The 20,047-nt window shown below is 46.1% G+C and overlaps 1 protein-coding gene and 1 non-coding gene across 4 annotated transcripts in view; both read right to left on the bottom strand.

Annotated features, from left to right (window-relative positions):
- eya (eya transcriptional coactivator and phosphatase 2) overlaps nucleotides 1-20,047 on the bottom strand; it is a 117,537-nt gene that overhangs the window by 60,256 nt on the left and 37,234 nt on the right. For all 3 annotated transcript variants that reach the window (XM_070539889.1, XM_065446975.2, XM_070539890.1), the window contains exons 7-9: nucleotides 19,706-19,948; nucleotides 13,210-13,287; nucleotides 12,412-12,563 (exon numbers count right to left, since the gene is read on the bottom strand). In XM_070539889.1, coding sequence (XP_070395990.1) covers nucleotides 12,412-12,563; nucleotides 13,210-13,287; nucleotides 19,706-19,948 — 473 coding nt within the window. The remainder of the gene's footprint in view (nucleotides 1-12,411; nucleotides 12,564-13,209; nucleotides 13,288-19,705; nucleotides 19,949-20,047) is intronic.
- Nucleotides 15,315-15,396, bottom strand: TRNAL-AAG (transfer RNA leucine (anticodon AAG)). The gene has a single exon. It is a non-coding gene; the product is annotated as a tRNA-Leu (tRNA).

Raw genomic sequence — 20,047 nt, 5'->3', positions numbered from 1 at the left:
TGACCTATTAAAGGACCATAAATGTATGTCTTAATTAATGTCACTTGTGTTCAGTTAAATTATATAATTTTTTATCGTCTCTTATTCTGCACGTGCTTTAATTATCACGTTCAATTGACGACCCACAGATTAATGTGGCTTCTGCCCAAGGTAAATGGCGGTTCACATTCGATACGTTTCATAAATTGTTACTTCAAGTACTGAGATTATAGTATACCATTGTCAGAGGAGTGTTCCAGCGACTGCGTCACAACAGTTCCCCTGCGGATAGGGGTCGCAACAATATCGAACGAGCGGGAAGAGTCTGCATGTAACCAGTTATTATATAAAAGCGTGACACCTACGAACATCCCTAGGCTATCATGAAATATTAGAAGAAAAAAAGCGCTATTCAAGAATATCTCTGAATACATTTAATTCTATCGTAGCAAGCATGACCCTCTCCGTTACAGGGAGATTTCCTAGAAATGAGCAGTACCATAGGGCCGTGATGCAATTCTAAATTAAGAAAGAATAACGCCATTAAAATTAAAAATTCTATTTCGTAAATATCCCTTCAAAGGCCCGGTACCGCTATGTCATTGTGACATCACCGATTTCAATGTATTTTCTCGTATTTGAGCTGCTGTGGTACCGTAGAAATTCTTGAAATTTGCAACGAGCAGTTTTTAGCTACACTGTCCTGCACTGCACTAACTCCATCCGTGTGAGTAAAAATAAGTAATAATAAAAAGGGCTGCGGTCTCCTATGGGCCGGCGCCATAAGGCACCGTAATACCACAAATGGTTTTCTAACCTTGGCTTGCGAGTTCTTGCGGGCCTTCGAGGGATACTGGAGAGAAAAGTAAACTGAGCTGTATTAGTAAGTCACCCTCTTGCAATACCAAGAAAATCACTTTCACCGTTGAGGTAAGCTTGGTATAAGCTGGAAAGGATGAAGATAGGTGACGATGCCTCCTTGAGGTTCCCGCACCAGCCCAGTGTGACGTCATGGATTTTGACGGCTTTCTCGCTGGCTTGGTTCTTTTTTTTTTTTACTCAAAGATGAACTAAATTGCGTTCCAAAGGAGCCAGTGAGTGAACTTAGCGAATGTCAACAATTTGTACTGCGGCACTACGACACATGTAGAAAAAGTACTTTGAAATCTGTGACGTCACATTGACGGGCCAGTACTGTGGTTCCGGCGCGAAATTCAAGAAATGATAGTTAAGGCTTCATATTTTTGTACTTCTGGTAAACAAACATCTCACCATGAAATTACCGAAAATTTAGTTTTCATGTCATCATCATCATCAGCCTGGTTACGCCTACTGCAGTGCAAAGGTCTCTCCCATACTTCTCGAACTCCCCCAGTCATGTACTAATTGTGGCCATGTTCTCCCTGCAAACTTCTTAATCTCATCCGCCCACCTAATTTTCTGCCGACCCCTGCTACGCTTCCGTTCCCTAGGAATCCAGTCCGCAACCCTTAAAGACCATCGGTTATCTTCCGTCCTCATTACGTGTCCTGTCCATGCCCATTTCTTTTTCTTGATTTCAACTAAGATGTCATAAACTCGCGTTTTTTCTCTCACCCAGCTGCTCTTTTCTTATCCCTTAAGGTTACACCCATCATTCTTCTTTCCATAGCTCATTGCATCGTCCTCAATTTAAGTAGAACCCTTTTCGTAAGCCTCCAGGTTTCTGCCCCGTACGTGAGTACTGGTAAGACACAGCTGTTATACACTTTTCTCTTGAGGGATAATGGCAACCTGCTGTTCTTGATCTGAGAATGCCTACCAAACGCACCCCAGCCCATTCTTATTCTTCTGATTATTTCCGTCTCATGATCCGGATCCGCCGTCACTACCTGCCCTAAGTAGATGTATTCCCTTACCACTTCCAGTGCCTCGCTACCTATCGTAAACTGCTGTTCTCTTCCTAGACTGTTAAACAGTACTTTAGTTTTCTGCAGATTAATTTTTAGACCCACCCTTCTGTTTTGCCTCTCCAGGTCAGTGAGCATGCATTGCAATTGGTCCCCTGAGTTACTAATCAAGGCAACATCATCAGCGAATCGCAAGTTACTAAGGTGTTCTCCATTAACTCTTCTCCAGTATTCTTACGAATCCTGCAGGTCTCTGAATACCTCCTGTAAACACTCTGTGAATAGCATTGGAGAGATCGTATCTCCCTGCCTGACGCCTTTCATTATTGGGATTTTGTTGCTTTCTTTATGGAGGACTACGGTGGCTGTGGAGCCGCTGTAGATATTTTGCAGTATTTTTACATACGTCTTTTTACGTACATCCTTATTCCGTATATGCCTCCAGGACTGCTGAGGTTTCGACTGAATCAAACGCTTTCTCGTAATCAATGCAAGCTATATATAAGGGTTGGTTATATTCCACACATTTCTCTATCACCAAATTGATAGTGTGAATATGGTCTATTGTTGAGTAGCCTTTACGGAATCCTGCCTGGTCCTTTGGTTGACAGAAGTCTATTCCTGACAGTTCTATTCTAGCTGTAGGGTTAGAGGCTTTCATACATTGGCGTCTGATCAAGAAACGCCAATGTATGAAAGCCTCTAACCCTACAGCTAGAATAGAACTGGCAGAACTTTCTAAGTTAATCAACAAGCGTAAGACAGTGGACATCAGGAACTATAATATGGATAGAATTGAACAGGCTCTCAGGAACGGAGGAAGCCTAAAAACAGTGAAGAAGAAACTAGGAATAGGCAAGAATCAGATGTGTGCGTTAAGAGACAAAGCCGGCAATATCGTTACTAATATGGATGAGATAGTTCAAGTGGCTGAGGAGTTCTACAGAGATTTATATAGTACCAGTGGCACCCACGACGATCGTGGAAGAGAGAATAGCCTAGAGGAATTCGAAATCCCGCAGGTAACGCCAGAAGAAGTAAAGAAAGCCTTGGGAGCTATGCAAAGGGGGAAGGCAGCTGGGGAGGATCAGGTAACAGCAGATTTGTTGAAGGATGGTGGGCAGATTGTTCTAGAAAAACTGGCCACCCTGTATACACAGTGCCTCATGACCTCGAGCGTACCGGAATCTTGGAATAACGCTAACATAATCCTAATCCATAAGAAAGGGTACGCCAAAGACTTGAAAGATTATAGATAGATCAGCTTGCGGTCCGTTGCCTACAAAGTAGTTACTAAGGTAATTGCAAATAGAATCAGGAACACCTAAGCTTTCATATAATACTTTATAATTCCAAATTGATGTAGTGTTCCTCTTTAGTGTGCGTTTAACTGACCGTATCTCAGGCACGCTCGCTTGACAACATGAATATCTAGCATTTCTATACAACTTTCGGTAGCTAAAGTTTCTAGCGGAAAATTCCTCCTATGCTGCCGCCTTGATTCGGCCACCGAGGGAATTTTATAGAACGTGGACTTCACATCAGGAAAGAAAAAAATTCGCAGCTTCACCCGAAAGGCGAAGCATCGATTGAGACAGCAAATTAGTACACAACTATCCGAAGTAAAGATAGCAGTTTTATCGGCCGTATGAACTTGGAAACGTCCGCTTACTAAGCGAATTAACAAGCTTGGTGTCAGCGCGCACAAGCACACGCGAACACATCACACTCGATGAGCGCGGACACTCGCTGTCAAAACGCTGGTGTGAGCAAGCGCGGCAGCAGCAGCGAGCGAAGTGACCTTTGTGCGGTCTATCGCTTCGACGCAAGAGCGATGAGAACACAGCGCGCACAATGGCATGAGCCGTCTGCAAATCCCTTTCAAGATACGGTGCGTGCGCCAGCGCGCAGCCGTGCAAGCCACGTACTTGGCAGAGTCAAAGCCAACCTCCCCCCCCCCCCCCCGTCCCTCCCGCGCTGCCTCCCCGCTTTCCTCCGTATATGGCGCACGACATGGAGCCGAGATCGTCAGTTCCCCTTGGGCGCTTGGTCTCGAAATCCGCTGTTGCTGCCGGATCATAACGCCGCCCCACCCCTCACTCTCTCTCATCCCCCGAAACACTTTCGCGCGACGGAAGACGGCGCGTTTGCTTGTAACTTCGCGCGCGCCAAATTGAGCTGCGATCTCCGGCTTTCCTCTCGCGCTTTCAGTCGCACATACAGCATACGACGTGCGGCGACGGTGTTATCGCCCTTGGACTTTATATGGAACATCACGGGGACTCCTACGGCAAGAATGCGCCTGGATTGTTCGTATAATTGCTATCACAATAGAAAACAAAGCATAGCCTTTCTTGTAGCCAGTCGGGCTGAAAGCTTTGAGAGTAATAAGTGTCGGCTTACTGAGCCACGGTGAAATTTTAATGAAAGTTATTCGCGTTTCTGTCAAGCTGATAGCAGACTCACCGATTCAAGCTCAGGGATATCGCAGCGCTCTCTACTTCTGAGAAAAGCTAATCTAAAGTTTCCTACATTGTGGGTTCAGTCCCAGCAGGCGTTTCACGTTTATTTCACGTTACCTTCTGTGTTGTCTGTAGATAGTATTCCTTCCCCACCTAAAGCATCTGAATAACGTCCTTGCCTTTAAGGACTATGGTTTCTTCGCTAACTCGACTAGACTCAAGATAACCACTATTTTCCTTAATTACTCAGGCTTGTTTTCTTCTTCTTTGTTAACTTATTTTGTTTGAGTCACCTTTGTTGGCATATTGTTGGATGATAGTGCTGAAAGAAGGTGAGCGCGTAAATATGAAAAACTGTGATGGTCAGGTAGCAAGGACGCAAAGGTAACCATGTCTCATCGTCGTTTTCCAATCAGGTTAGCAACAAAAATTTTTGATGGTGTTTTACTTATATCTTACATATCGGCTGTGGTTTTTCTTCTATTTTCGCTATAACACGAGTATGTTTTTTCATGTATCAACATAGGAGGTCCCGCCTGCGGTTTGTAACCTTGGGATCTTCTTCTGCTTGTTTCCCTGTGCGTCACTTCTGTTCTGTCACTAATAAAGATTGATTGATTGATTGATTGATTGATTGATTGTGATTGATTGATTGATTGATTGATTGATTGATTGATTGATTGATTGATTCTCAAGCTTATTCAGCAGTTCTTCATGCGTCATTAGTGTCGCAAATCTTATCAGCATTCTCACCGCACCCGGGTATCGCAACATCCTAAACCGCTTAGCTACCTGTGTTCCACGCCAGTGGTTCCTCCTGGATATCGCAACGCCAACGACTACGACTAATCCGCCTTAATCGATCGATCGACACGTCATCGTCAACGGCAGGGCAGCGAAGGTGGGGGGGGGGGGGCGGAGCTGAGGGAATTACGTCACAACGATGGCGACGCACACGCGAACGTGCCTACTGCGCAACGAAACGAGACGCGAGCAGGGAGACGGGAAAGGATGACGGGTCACCGGTTGGTTGTAGACGTTGACGCCGTCGCGTGCTCGTCTTGTCCGCACCACCACCACCAGAAGCAGCAGCAGCAGCAGCAGTGCAAAGACGAGAGGGTTTGGCGCCTGAGACTGAAACTAGAAGACGGTGTCCCGCAGAGAATACACACAGAGACAAAGACGAAGACAAAAGGAAAGGGACTGTGATGGGAAGCTCTCGCACGTCTTTGTGTGTGTGTGTGTGTGTGTGCGCGCAACTCTCCCTCACGCGACGTAGTGGTTGAATCGAGAAGAAAGGGGCGACGGTGCGGGGGTGCCAGCGTCGAGCCGCCGCCGGAACATCCGGGCCTCCTGCGCGCGCGACTCCGGTTACAATCGATGATAGCGCGCACGCGTTCACCGCCCAGGCCTGCCTGCCTGCTTGCCGCGAGGAAGACACGCCGCCCGGCCGTACCAGAAAGCGATGGCGCTTCTCTCCTTGTTCGCCCCAGAATGTCTACTGCTGATTCTTAAAGGGCGGCGATGGAGAAAGGAGCGAAATTAGGTTAGGCTGGTAGCAGCACTGTCACAAAAGACAATTTATGTTTGATCCGATTACGTTGGTCAGTAGAGGGAGAAATAACAAACAAGCGAACCCAATGTTCAAATTTTCGCGGTCACAATGTACCACGGTACTGATAACGTAAGTATAACGTCATGGATTTAACAGCGTTTTAGCGTTTACCGGTTATTTTCGTTTAGGAAAAGCTTACTTAAGGGTGGTCACGTTCACTCTCCTTAATATTTTATGCTCCGATTACTTCTTTCTTTATATAAAAAACATTTAGCAGCGAGCAGACCCCTTTAGAATCCGTGGGATAAGCACATGTAGCTGTTCAACTATTAAATGATTCTATTAACCAATTGATTGACTGACTCATTCATTCATTCATTCATTAGTAATACTAAACAGCACATGGGCCATGGTATACGTGGTAGTGGAGATCTATTCTTTAACGCGCGTCCAAAATTGGCAAGTGCATTTCTTTTCACCCTCGACGAAATTCGGCCGCCGCGACATGGACGCGAACCCGCGACCTTCTGGCCACTCTTCATAGGCCGACAAAGTTTTCCTTCCTCCCAAAACTGCGTTGCGCAAGCGCGCGCGAGGCTCGGTGGCATCTAGGAATTAAGAGCAGACTTTCCAGAAAGCCTCGCGTTGAGCGACATTGCACGTGAGCGACGCTGAGACGCCTCGTGGAAAACCGACAACAAAGGACAGTGCGCGTACCGAGGAAATGACGACAACGCTCTTTCGGCGCGCGCACGGGGAACAATCACGATTGTCTCTCGGCTCCCTTCTCGGCTTACGCCACGGCGTCGGTGAAACTTCCTTCGTCAGGCGTGGATGTTGTGGGTCCCTCTCGCGAAACACAGCCACGCGGTTCAAATCTCAGTCTTGAAGGGACACTAAAGGTTAATATTAAGTCAAAGTGGACTGTTGAAATACCATCCCAGAAATCTCGAAACGCTTCTTTCGTGTGAAGAGACTTACTTTAAGAGAAAATGCCTTCTGAAGCATCCGCGTACCTCTAGCGCAGTTCAAACCACCCGCCCTCCGATCGAGGAGTAGTGACGTCATGGTCACGTATTGGCGTTGCACCGTCGGTGAGGAAAACGGCGAGCCCGCATACGGGGCTACGGCTTTTCTGCACAAAACGCAAACGCGCGGACAGAAACAGAGCCAAGACAGAGCCCACAGCAGCGCGAAAGCGGAACTATGGTGGCTAGTGGAAAAGAAAGCGCACGACGATAAGGTGGTTCTTTATTTTATGACGCCAACTTCGACGCTCGTTGCTCACTGACAACGACACATTAGCTCGCGATGCTGGGCTCGAGTTCAGCGATTTAAGCACTGATGAACGTGACCTGATGTTGAGGGCTCGCGCTGCCGGCGTCGTTGCGTAGGCACTGGCGTTGAACTCGTAATCCTGTGGACGAAAGTACAGCGAGCACACTACATAATTTTTCGGCTCTTTACCAGCGCATTGTGGCAGAGGTACGGCACTTAACCACTTCGAACGGAGAGGTTCACTCGATGGCACACAGTGATAAGTAACGTTGGATTCGCCGCTGCAACTGCCTTTGGCCAAGTTCCGCGGACCGTTCGCGCATCCCAGGACATCACATGGACGTGGCATTCTCGCTGCTTGTTCCAAATGCAAGTTTCGCGAGCCAGCAGGACCCCCGCAGCACGACGCGATAAAGAAACAACTGAAACTCCAAAGCGCGCGCGGCGCAAAGTCGAGCGAAAACGAAACCTTTCGATCACCCATACTACTCAAGGGTAACGTCAAAATGTTATTTTTTTTCTTAGAATCCAATAGAAGTAGACAAGTAGCATTTTCTTCCGTCTTATAATCTAATGAAATGATCTTTTTAATACGAGTAGTTGAGTACTAGTGACATAAATTATGATGAGTAGTGCTTTCGTCATCGGGCTAGTACCGGAATGTCGCTGGGGTGTCTCAAATCGTGTCATGCATTTACCTTAACTTCTCGGTTACTAAAGCTCTGTTCGCGATTATATTGACGCCTTAGACGTTCTAGAGCATTGCTTTATCACTTTAACTTGACCTTGTGGTAACCTTTAGTGTCCCTTCAACAGCCGGGCATGTTCGGTCGGAATGTATACCTTTGCTTGGAGCATTCGTTCTGAGCTTGAGGAATTGAGCTTGAGGCTCGGTTTTGATTAAAAACCATGCCAAGCCAATACTCGGCTGCCACTAGTGGCCACAGTAGTCTTTCGTAGCACTTTTACCTCTCTCTTTTATATTATTATTATTCGTTGTGTATACAAAATTTATCGCAATATCACCCTCGATATATATATATATATATATATATATATATATATATATATATATATATATATATATATATATATATATATATATATATATATATATATATATATATATATATATAGCTACATGCATATTTCTGCTTTTCTTTCTTTAGCTTTGTTGTCTATTGGACATGGCGCGGTACGTTACAGATCTAACACGTGCATTTCTCAGCTTTCTCATACCTAACTGCGAATTTATCAAATTCTTTTTGTTCTTTATTTTCGTCATTTTCCGTTTTTCTGTTATGTTCTATCATGAACGAGTTCATCTGAGAAGGTTCAAATTGAAAATGCCTTGGGGCTGAATTTCGGTCTTTTCGGAGACAAAAAAGCACCAACAACTGCAGCAGCACGAGAAACCCCCAACCTAAATGGTCTGAAACATATATACCTAATTGATGCGCATGCCACCGCACAATACTGGATTTAATTAAAACTCACGTTTAAGAAAAAGCTAGTACATTTTCACCAATTACATCTGAGAGGTCACGCGAATGTCTGAAGTCTACAACAGTCAGCCTCTGCACACGGTCTACAATAGTCTAAGCATGTATGTCTACCTGAAGCTTCATATTGTTGCGGGGAGATCTGCGAGAGCTGCTCGGTTCAATACCTTGCACCTCCATCAAGACGTTACGGGGAGATCTGCAGTAAAGAGGGTTTATTTACACTACATACGAGGAGTCTAAAAGTGGGGTCGAAACAACAAAGATGGCGGACGATAGACACCACTTCGTCCACCTCTTCAGCACCTTCTTCTACATCTGAACCACAACTGACTTATGACACAATAAAGCGCTTTTACTCACTAAAGTTGAAGAATTGTTCCCGTTATGTTCACCATTCGGTTGTTCCCTGTAAGAGCGGACAGCATAGTGTACGTTGCAATCTTCAACATGTGCCTGGCGAGTCGTACAAATAAGCGAAAGATGCTCAGGCAGGTGAAACTAAAGCGGAGCGTTCCTGATGACTTCAATCGTTAGATAACAGATTAAAAAGACGCTAATTTATTGCTGCAGAACCTGCATGAAACAAGACTGCATACATTTATTTGATGCCATTTTGCTGATATCTTGGCGCACATGCCTTGCGGCAAATCCCTCGAATAATAAAAGTCAAGTCCTGCATGTACTAACTCTAAGTACACAAGCTATGTAGTACCATTTCACGAAAAAAGAAAAAAGAAACGTAATGAACACTGTATTCATTAGCTATTACTTCAGTGTAGTTGTCTTTTGTTGCAGTTGAGTAGTCGAATACGTTATAGACGAATATGCATAAATACTTAGAGGAATATGTTTTCAAACTCGGCTGAAAGTTTACGTAAGACGAATAAAGCAAAAAAGACGAGTGCTAAAATTGTTCACTCGGTAATATTGAAATATCTCATTTATGGTGATGTGTTCTGTTTGAGCAAGGCGAGAATGAAAATCTATTCGCACTGAAAAAATACTCAGGCCAGTTTCTTGCATGTCAGATACATGAAGATCTGCGACTACTGCTGCGGGCATTGTCGATTTCAAAGACCCGTTTATATCAACGCAAAATGCCTCATTTTATTATCTGGGCAAAGTGTAATGTAGTTTTCATATATATTGCGGAATGCATGAGCTTTCCAGTTACTACTTTTTAAAGAGACGCTGTTTTATGCATTGAAGCAGATCCGTCGTGAGTGCTTAGTTGCTCTGGTGTTGCGCTGCTAAGCCCGAGGTCGCGGGATCAAATCCCGGCCACGGCGGCCACATTTCGATGGGGGCGAAATGAAAAACACCTGTGGTACTTAGATTTAGGTGCACGTTAAAGAAGCCCAGGTAGTCAGAATTAATCAGGAGTCCCTCACTACGTTGTGCCTCATTATAAGATCATGGTTTTCGCCCGTATAACCCCTTATTTCATTGCACGGACGCACAAAAGTAACTGGAACGCCAATGCATTCCGTCGAACACTTTGAAAATTAATATATCGAAACTGGTGCACTCTAGAGAAGGCGTTCCAAGTGGACACGCCTTGCGAACTCAGCGGCTATGATTCGTAGATTTAAATGTGTGCCATAAAATAATTAAATAAAAAAGTAAGTTAGGGTAATTCGGTTAATTAGGCATTTTGATGACTCGTAGAAGCAACGGCCGCCTAATCGAGCAACTTAGATCAAGGGTTAGAATAGTGCAATTTGCCACAGGCAATTTATAAAAACATTGGACCTTGTGAAAAACACATACGACAAGATCCCTTCACATGTTAAACCAAGTAAAGGCCGTCGGTTTGGAAGCTATGTGGCTTTGCCATGTGCTTGATTGGCGGCATTAACTGCGCATATCTTGCTCCACGTATTCGACAGCCTCACTTTAGCGAATACAACTTGTTATTTTGAACATGTATACGTCGTGCTTTAAAATATGCCACCGTCGTTTTGCGACCGTTCAGGTTCTGCAGCAGCTACCCTGTTTTCTGTATCCGAGTTAGTACGTAGAGCGCAATCTAACCCGCATCGACCGGCAAGCAGAAGCACCGCACATTCTCACACAGTGTGTAAAAGTCCCATGATCAAAATAAAAAATCTCTGTTGCGTAAAGCAAAGTTCTGCAACCAATGGGAATTCTGTGATGACGAAAAAATTGGCAGTGGCTTAGCTCGGCTATGCCAGGATATATGTAGCGAAAGATAAGGCATAGCATGGTTAGCCACGGTTAATCTTGATTGCAAGTCCAAGTTAGTCTGGTTGTCTAGCTATGTTGCGGCGTTTATCCTGTCATTCGGCGCACTGTTCGTCTGTTTCCTGGGCGATTCGTTTTCTCTTCATACCGTTCCTACGTTGATTCCAGGCCTCCTCCTGCTTATCACAATTGTCGCCGTCCATACTGCCGCCTCAACTGTGGTTGCGGCGCACGCGAGCTCTCCTTTTCAATCCTCCGACATGTTATCAGGCATGGACGCAGCTGGCGAAGCGAGCGGAGGCGAGCGCAACGCCGAGGAACGCGGAGTGACGAGGAACGCGGAGAGACGTCATGTGCCTACTCGGAGCACGGCCATGGCGAAACCGCAAGTTCGCGGCCAGTAAAGCTTTCGCTTTAAAAACGAAGCACGCGGCGGCACTGTAGCACACGCTCCTGCAGGTGATCCAACTTCACACGTCATTCAGACGCACCGAACCTTAGGTAGGTAGGGAGCACCACGGTATGTTCTCGCCTCCAATATAACTTTCATATATATAGAATTGGTGTAGTTAGAAATAAACGATATGCGCGTTATACTATAGCATCCAAATGCTTTTGAAGTCGAGGAGAGCGTGTTGCTGCATTCATGCTCTCTTAACAGCACCCTGAGAGACTAACAAGTATCTGTTGCAATTTTTAGCTCAATCAAATCAGCAGATTATATTTCAAGCGAAAAAGGTCAACAGAAATGCAAGTCATTTGACTCACGCGGTCGATTCTTTATCTTACGGTTTAAATACAATGCTCACAGTTATGATAATGATCAGCATTTAGGGTAAATTGTGTGCGACAGCTGTTATTCTCACGAACATGGCACCGATAAGAGTTCTGTTTCCTATACAGGGTCCTGAGTATTTCGTTGCACCTGTTGGCGGTAAACGAAGCTTGTCCTGCATGCACCTGAACATCGTCCCGGTTATGTAACCCGCAGGTAACGGTGCCGCATTGTTTCGGCCTCCCGCTGCCCAGCTCGGGATCTTCTCGTTGCTGTCGGATTGACTGAGATCGGGTGCCTCTACCAGCTGGATCGGCGCTCCGACGGCGAGCCCTTTCACGGACGAGTTCTCGCCATCGCTCGTCGAACGCTGCCCGTTCTTCGGGGGAACGCAGGCCGCGTGGCCGCCGATCCGTTTTCCGAGAGTGCACTGAACGAAAGCGAAGCTGGCGCAGGGCGCGCGAAGCCCTTTCCTGCCCTTTCGCTCCCCGACTGATGCAAAACGGCTCTGATTGGTTGCGCGCGTGGCTCAGCGCACACCTATGCAGCTGGAATACTTGCTAATGCATCGCACTTTGGCGCCGGCGCAGCTGTCAACTCGTCAAACCGCCCTTTCCCGCAGCTGCTCTGCTTTGGGAGTGACTAGGTTTTTTTGCGTGACCACGACAACGTCACTTGCGAGCCAATACAAGCTTCGCTTGAAGAAGAAAGCAATCGGTATAGCTTCTCCGAATGAGACAGCGCTTGTTAATACCGCGCGTACCTTTCCGTATCGCCCGGCGAAGGTACCCGTGAGTAGGGAGTGGAAAATGATGATGGTCTCGTCGAGGTCCCAGATGAACACCCGCTCCAGGCTGTTCTCGGGGTCTGGAGACGGGTTCGCCTGCCGCCGACCGCGGCCCCGGCCGCTGCGACCTGCGGCGGAGTCGACGCCGAAGCCCTATTCACACAGATATCAGGTGTGAAGCACGGCGTGACCTATTTACCTCGAATGCCTACCTACCCGCGCTACCAACGCTGCGCCACAAACCAGCATGTATGTCTGTGGCTTGAAAACGCACGCGCCATTGTGACCCTCTCTCTCTCTCTCTCTCTCGTAAGCGGACTGACGGCTAGGGCTCCAGAGGAATCAACGCGGTAGGTTGGGCCTTACTTCTAAGCGAATCCAGGCTCTCAAAATGGCCTATGCTACAACTAAAGTGACATATGCAGTTCACTATAGTTTGACAGGGCTGAAGGTTAAAAGTAATCTTTTTCAACTTACTTTTTTTTTGCTTTCGCTATATGCAAATGAACTCCATCCCTCCCAAGGTCAACGTGACTGTCACAAAAATAATAGTGATATGCGTTGCGTGCATTTCCTTTATTATGTGTGCTCGGTACTCTCCGGTCGTTATTCCCGTGCGGGTCTCCGTTTCCCATTGCACTCCCAACGATAGAGTAGTTGGCGCGTAGCTTTGACGATTTATGACGATCACTGTTGTGTGACAGAGTTACAGCATAAATAAATAAAACATTTTGAGAGTTGAGGCAACAAAGAGTGCAAAACGGGTACAATCACCTTTCTTGGCTCCTCCAGTGACGGGGTCGCACTTTGCGGGAGGGGAGGGGCTGCCGTCGGCGCCGTACGAGCCGTCCACTGCGAAAGATGTATACGAGGGGCGCGTCCACTTACTTCAAACGACTAGGGCACCGTAGCGGACGAATTCCGCGCGAAGGAAGCATTGCAGACAGGCCGTAATCCTAAGCTTTTCACTGACGAGTTCTTAAGTACAACGCTCTCCTTTTTTTAAGCTACAAACGGTAGAACGACTTTACATCAACGGAAATAATATCTCTATGCAGTTACGTAAAGTATGCGAGATTCTGCGTGCCGGAGAAAAGGAGCGCAAAGCGATGAAGTACGCACGTAAACGCACACATAGAAGTGCGAAAACAGCAATTCATCAACTACGGCATATGACTGTTATCTTCCGGTTCTGCTCACGCAACAGCACATGCAGGAAATCCAGGGAAAAGAGACATAGTTTCGCCACTGTGCATTCACGTAACAATATGAAATGTCCTGCACGTGGCTAGAACTAATTCTGCAACAACTTAGCATTCAACCATGGGTGGGACCAATACCTCTTGTCCCGTTTCCCACGAGGGTACGGTGGTCCACATGACCGTGAAAAGCCACCAGTACCGTCTCATTCACTTCAGTGGTCATTGCGCGGTTGCGAATAAAACAGCGAAACATTTTTCGAACACAGTTCGAACACAAAGAGCACACACGGTGTGCAGTTATTTAGGCGCTACAGGCGGAGAAATAGCCAGCCTCGTCTGCTAGGCTATAACAACCTACAACATCACAACCACCGCCATCTTTTGTCGACTTTCTTGTGCACGCTCTTTTTTGGCACATAGGTTTGGTACCTATATCCTAACAAGAATCCAGCACGCGCTTAGCTATCAGAACGAGAGTGGGGCAGGTCACTAGGCAACACTGTGCTTGTTGTCGTCAACGAGCGCTGCACATCCAAACAAAAGAACGAATGAAGGCAGCACAGTAACTGACAGCATCTTCTTTTCTTTTTACAGAGCTTAAAGAAATTGTTCCACTTTTAAGAAAACGAGTCTCAGAGCTGATAGATTTTATTAACTCAGTCTACTTCCTTCTTAATTTACTCTTTCTACCCAGTGGATATTCTAATGATGTAACTCTTCAATTATTCAGTGGTACAACCAGAAATGACTGAAAACCCGGAAATATAGGCCCATGTAGAAATTGAACTGGAAGCTCGCCACGTCCCATGAATGTCGTTTGTGCTGGTCAAAACACACTCATGCCAGCGTAAGATGTAGTATCATATTGTCCACTACACAGAGGTTTGATATACATTTCGCTTCCACGCGCAAGACCTGCCTTTCGAATAATTGTTTTGCAATCAGCAGCCTCAATTGAAGAAGTCTACGTTTTGACAGGGGGTTCCTCTCATCCCTTCCACTCCTCCTCTCTATATTTTTTTTTATTTTCATCAGCGTGTATTGTTGCATTCTGCTGCATTCCATATAGCTTCTGGGTCGTTCTATCCCGACCTATAGCTTTCCCGAGGAGCCAGTGTCGATCTTAAATGTGTCTCCAACATCATCGCCAGACTCTGTGGATCGTTCTCTTCGAATTATCCGGAATGTTGAAGCACAGCTGCAGGGCGTCTTCGGCAGTCAGCTTTATTCTTCCCCTGAAAGAAGAGGTTCGTTTTTCATTAAAATTTCACAACGAAGAAAGAACAACTCACCAGACGCGCTACAATTAGCAGGCTAAATTGCTAAACGTTAGCAAATGAACTCAAGTTTACACGATGTCTTCAAAATGTAATATTGCTACTGCGGCAAAAAAACTAAAATTTGCACAAACAGATTTAATCACTGAAGAAACATGCAGAAAATGAACAAGCGTAAACGTACTTGCCATGGGGATTGTTTCGCCATCAGGCTGCTGGAGCATTCTTTTCTTCCACACCAATTCAAGAGCTCATACAAATATGGTGAATGCTACGGTCCGGAAGGAAACAAAAGTTGCAATGTGTCTTCATGAGGTCGAACATCTCGAAGGCCCCGCAGTATTCTAATACCATCTCAGACGACTAGGACGAAAGAAAAAAAAAGCAGCCGCAAAAAGTATGGCAGCGGTGGGATTCGAACCCACGCCTCCGAAGAGACTGGTGCCTTAAACCAGCGCCTTAGACCGCTCGGCCACGCTACCGACCGAAGTTCACTGAACACTTTCTTCTACGCAACACAGATACTCCAGTTATTTGACCTTCAAAGAAGCGCTTTGACAAAGTGGAGTCCTAATCGAACGCCGCAGGCTTTATCGCGAACCGTAGCTACTGTTAACGCGCTTTTCCGTGTGTATTCTGCAGTGGCTTGCCCAGAAGCGGTCTCAGCAATCGTATTGATAATACAACAGTACTGATAACGCAACCATGCTCGACCAATGGGGCTAGGAGCAGGTAGGTTACTTAGTATTCTTGTTTTTTACTCCAATGATTAGTTACGGGATAGTCCATTTTTATTATTTCTTTCTATACATTGCTCTTCAAGTAGCTATTGTCAGCCTGTCTGGGTGTTGTTTCCAATACATGGCAATGACAAGCACAGATAAAATTTTCTCACAGTGCTGGCCTTCAGCAGCACATGCACTGTCGCGTGAGCTTGAAATTAGATGAAGCTTGGCTGTTCAGGTGATTGCCACCTCATTGATTACCTGTATTACTAATTTTCTGCAGCGCCAACGCGAAGCTACGTCACTACAAAAGGATAGACAGTTGGGCGAGTTGGTACGGTAACATGATTTTGGCTTCTAGCGCGAAGTGAAACACGGACACAGAAAGGAGCAGACAGGACGAGCGCTAACTCTCAACTAAATGTTTATTGAAACGAAGAACATATGTATAGGTGATTGCAAAAACCGTAGCATAAGAGCATGACAATGTAAAAAGCATCAGTTAAACATGTCAGTGGGTATGGAAGTCAAAGAACAAAAATTATTTCAGATTAGTACACGTATTGCGAAGGTACTGGAATTCGCAATCTAACAGAGACAACGAAGCATGACTGACGCAAGTGTCTCCTAATCTTTTTATGTGGAAAGCCTCGATAATTTCCCTCGTGGTTTGGCATCTGTGTCTAGAAAGAATTTTCGTGTCTTCAAAGAAAGGTTTGCATCCACAATCGAAACAATGTGCAGCTAAATGTGATGCATTAGGGTTGTTTAGTGAATGTTTGTGTTCTTTTAGTCTAATGTTAATGCATCTACCACTCTGTCCAATGTAAGCTTTCCCACACTCGAGTGGAATCTGAATTAGTTGAGAGTTAGCCCTCGTCCTGTCTGCTCCTTTCTGTGTCCGTGTTTCACTTCGCGCTAGAAGCCAAAATCATGCTACGTCACTAGCCAACCAGATGCCAATATGCGTCATCGGATTGCCGTGCGGGCTGACTGTTACATCACAGAAATGACGTCCAGATACGTAGACCAGGAACTTCAGAATGCGCAGTACCCGAAATTACAATTAAGTCGGAAAGGTCGATCGGAAGTTCTGGCGCTGCTTACCCAACGCCCACGGTCGCGGCAACTCGGTCGCGGCAGAGCGTTATTGCCTGGGCCTCTTGCATAACAGCCGCACGTCATGTTAAACCTTCCAGGCTTGCAACCTTTTCGGGCGTTACGTGTACCGCTGCACAGGACGCGTTGCGACAGCAGTTAGGAATTCGAAACTGGATGTGCTGTGCTAGCTGTCCATCCTTTCCATTAAGCCACCGTCGACGTCAGGCCATCTCATCATCGCCACATCATCAAATGGCTAAGACAGGGTTCGAACTCTTGCTTCAGTGTGCAGTTGCGAGCCGGATGCGCTTAAAGGGAAACTAAAGGAAAATAGTCAGTCGAGGGATTATTCGTCTAAAAGTATGTTAACGTTTCCCGTCTGCCAATACATCAATTTGTTGCATAGAGACAAGTGATGTGCAGAGTGCTGGACCAGTTGGACAATCGTCCACTTTCAGAACTAAAAGCTTTAGGCCAATGCTCCGAAAGAACATCCGCGTTGAAGGCCCTACTCGCGCTAGTAAGGTTCTTGCGGTCCACGGGGCTTCACGACAGACTCTAAGAATGCCGCCCCCTACCGCTCTGTAGTGTACGCGCTTTGTTCGTGCTTGTCTCCCTTTCTTTCTATCTCCCCCTTCTACTCTGTTTCTCTTTTTATCCCTCTTAACCCTTCCCCCTGCGCAGGGTAGCCAACCGGAACTACCTCTGGTTAACCTCCCTGCCTTTCTCTACATTATTTTCTCTCTCTCTCTCTCTTTGTTGCATAAAAAAAAATTACCACCTAGGTTGCCGCTGCAGCTCCTCAATTTGAACCACCCGTGCCAAAACGGACGAGTAGAAGTAGCTTCTATGAGCTCCCTTTATGCCGCTGTCTGTGAATCAGCCAGTGCTGATGTCACGTGAGAGGCACTTTAATCAACATGTGGCGCCACTCCAAATTTTCATTTTCATCTTTTTCTCGCTTACAAAAGCTTTGTTCTCGCTACAAATGACGAATTCGTTGTTACAGAAGCCTATCTTTAAATCTAGCTCGACTTTATATTTTCCTTTAGTTTTCTTTTAACCACTGAGCTATCGTGGAACACTCACGCACGGAAATTTGTGCGTTAGAGCGTGGTTTTGTGCGCTGCGCGGACTCCGAAATTGGTGAAGTCAGCGTAAGTATTGCTGAGGCCACAAAAGCCAATAGCTTATGTAGCGGACGAAGTCGACGTTGGCTGCATTGCAGTTGTTTTTACGGAGTTGGCGCTGTCTGCTTCGAGGATCTGCCGCTGTGGCGTTAAATGTGTGCAGAGCCAGGGGAAATACCCGAAGCCTGGTTATCTTTCTCATTCAAGAATTTCCAAGAGTATCAATGTTGCACAAGATCCTGTTGACATTTCTTATTACTTGCGTGTAAGGCACCATACCAAGCCACCATTCTCCCTCACCCATTAGGTAAACTGTTATAAATGTTCAAGTTTTACCGGAACAACTTTGAGACATTGCAGGCACTCTGCCAGGCAAATCAGTGGGTGATAAATGATCGCGCTCCCTTCCGTTATATGGTGCCAGGTAGCCGCCATATACACTTTCTGCACTTCCTAAGAAGTCAGGAACTACTTTCGTCTCCGAGTCACCTCTTACAACACGTGATTTATTGCTGCCGGCAAGCGCAAAATCTGGAGAAACTGTATTTGCGAGTTTTGAAATCACGAAATTTCTCCATTCAGCGGTTAAATTGGGTTTCTTATGGCCAAATACTTAATTTACAAAATAAATCTGGTTAAGCAGTTAGGTATAATTTCTTCCGATCTAAAATGGAACAGACACGTGTCATACGTAGCAAAAAGATCACTCTCAGAGCTTTTTTCCCTCAAGCGGTCCCTCAGATACGCTTCACCCAATACCAAACTACTCGCGTACACGTCACTCAATCGCTCCGTTATAGAATACGCGTCGCCATATGCTGGTTCCCGAACACTAAATGTGCCATAGCGAAGTTAGAGAGCGTACAAAGAAAAGCAGCCAGATTAATAAATAACGTCGTCATGATTCTCCAACTGAACTTCTACGCTTAGCCGGACTCCCAACAATTAGCGACCGTGCAAGATATCTGAGACTAAAATTCCTGTTCATTCTCCAAAGCAATGCTCTAAAAATAGACAAAAACAGGTTTTTAGTACGCTATAACGCTAGAATTGCAAGAACGAAGCCCAATAAGTATAGATTTCACAATGGCAGCTTCAGGTATTCATACTTCCCACAAGCTGTCAGAGAATTAATGGAATCTGTTACCAAAAGAGGTTGTCGATTGTACGACCCTCGATTCTTTTTTGTGTAAGCTGTCTGATCACATCTTTGTTGCTACGTGATGAACTGTGGTTTTCACATTGTGTTCTATTGTCGCCAAGAAGTGCATTGTCTATGTCGCTGTACGCGTGTATGAATAAGCTTGTTTTTAAAAGCAAAGCCAAGGCCTCTTGTAAGCGATTATCGTTGAACCCTGCGTGAATGATGATGTATTTTCCCCTTTTATGAATGTACCCTTCCCTGCCAAAGCCTTAGTTAAGGCTAGCATTATGTACCAAATAAATAAATAAATAAATAAATAAATAAATAAAAAGTTGAGAAGCAGTTAACTGCAGAGTCAAACTGATATGTGAAGCCAGCGCCACTGCCTGCCGTAATTGGCGGGGCAATTGGCACCGCCGTTATAGGCTCGTGAATACAGAAACCCTAGCTTTCCCTCAAATAATTATTGCATAACTGTATCTGCTATTATTGATTCCAAGGCTGCACAATAATTACACTTCGCGAGCTGTACGCGCTATCTAGCACCTCCGTGTCGTCCCCTTTGAACGAGCGGTAGATTCGATTTCCATTTTCGTAACTGATGCTTCGCACGGCGACAATTCCAAACGAAACACCTGTCCAGAATGGCGGCACTTCTTTCAGCGCGTGCGAGAGAGGGGGCGCCACGTACCATGCTGCTGCTGCGACGGCGGCAACTGGGCCAGCTGGTAGGTAGAGGGCGCCAGCGGAGAGGCGCACGCTGCCGCCGCGGCCGCAGCTGCCTGGACGTAGCCGTAGCCCTGGGCGTAGTACGGGTAGCCCTGCGCTCCGTAGCCGCCGTAGCCGGCCGAGTAGTCGAGCGCCGTCTGTGCAGCGCTCGCGCCGCCGCCCGCCTGAGCAGAGCCGCCAAACGCGCCGCCCGCGTAGCTCGAACCTGTTCAACAACATAAACACAGCGTGAATGGCAGCGCCAATTTAGGACGCAATAAGATAAAAGCATGTCATGCAGAAATATTAAGTTAGAACAGATTAG

This window comes from Dermacentor albipictus, chromosome 6 (assembly GCF_038994185.2).
Source record: "Dermacentor albipictus isolate Rhodes 1998 colony chromosome 6, USDA_Dalb.pri_finalv2, whole genome shotgun sequence".
In the NCBI taxonomy this organism is placed as follows: domain Eukaryota; kingdom Metazoa; phylum Arthropoda; class Arachnida; order Ixodida; family Ixodidae; genus Dermacentor; species Dermacentor albipictus.
The sequence above is the reverse complement of the archived record's forward strand: the minus strand, read 5'-3'. Positions and strand labels throughout refer to the sequence as shown.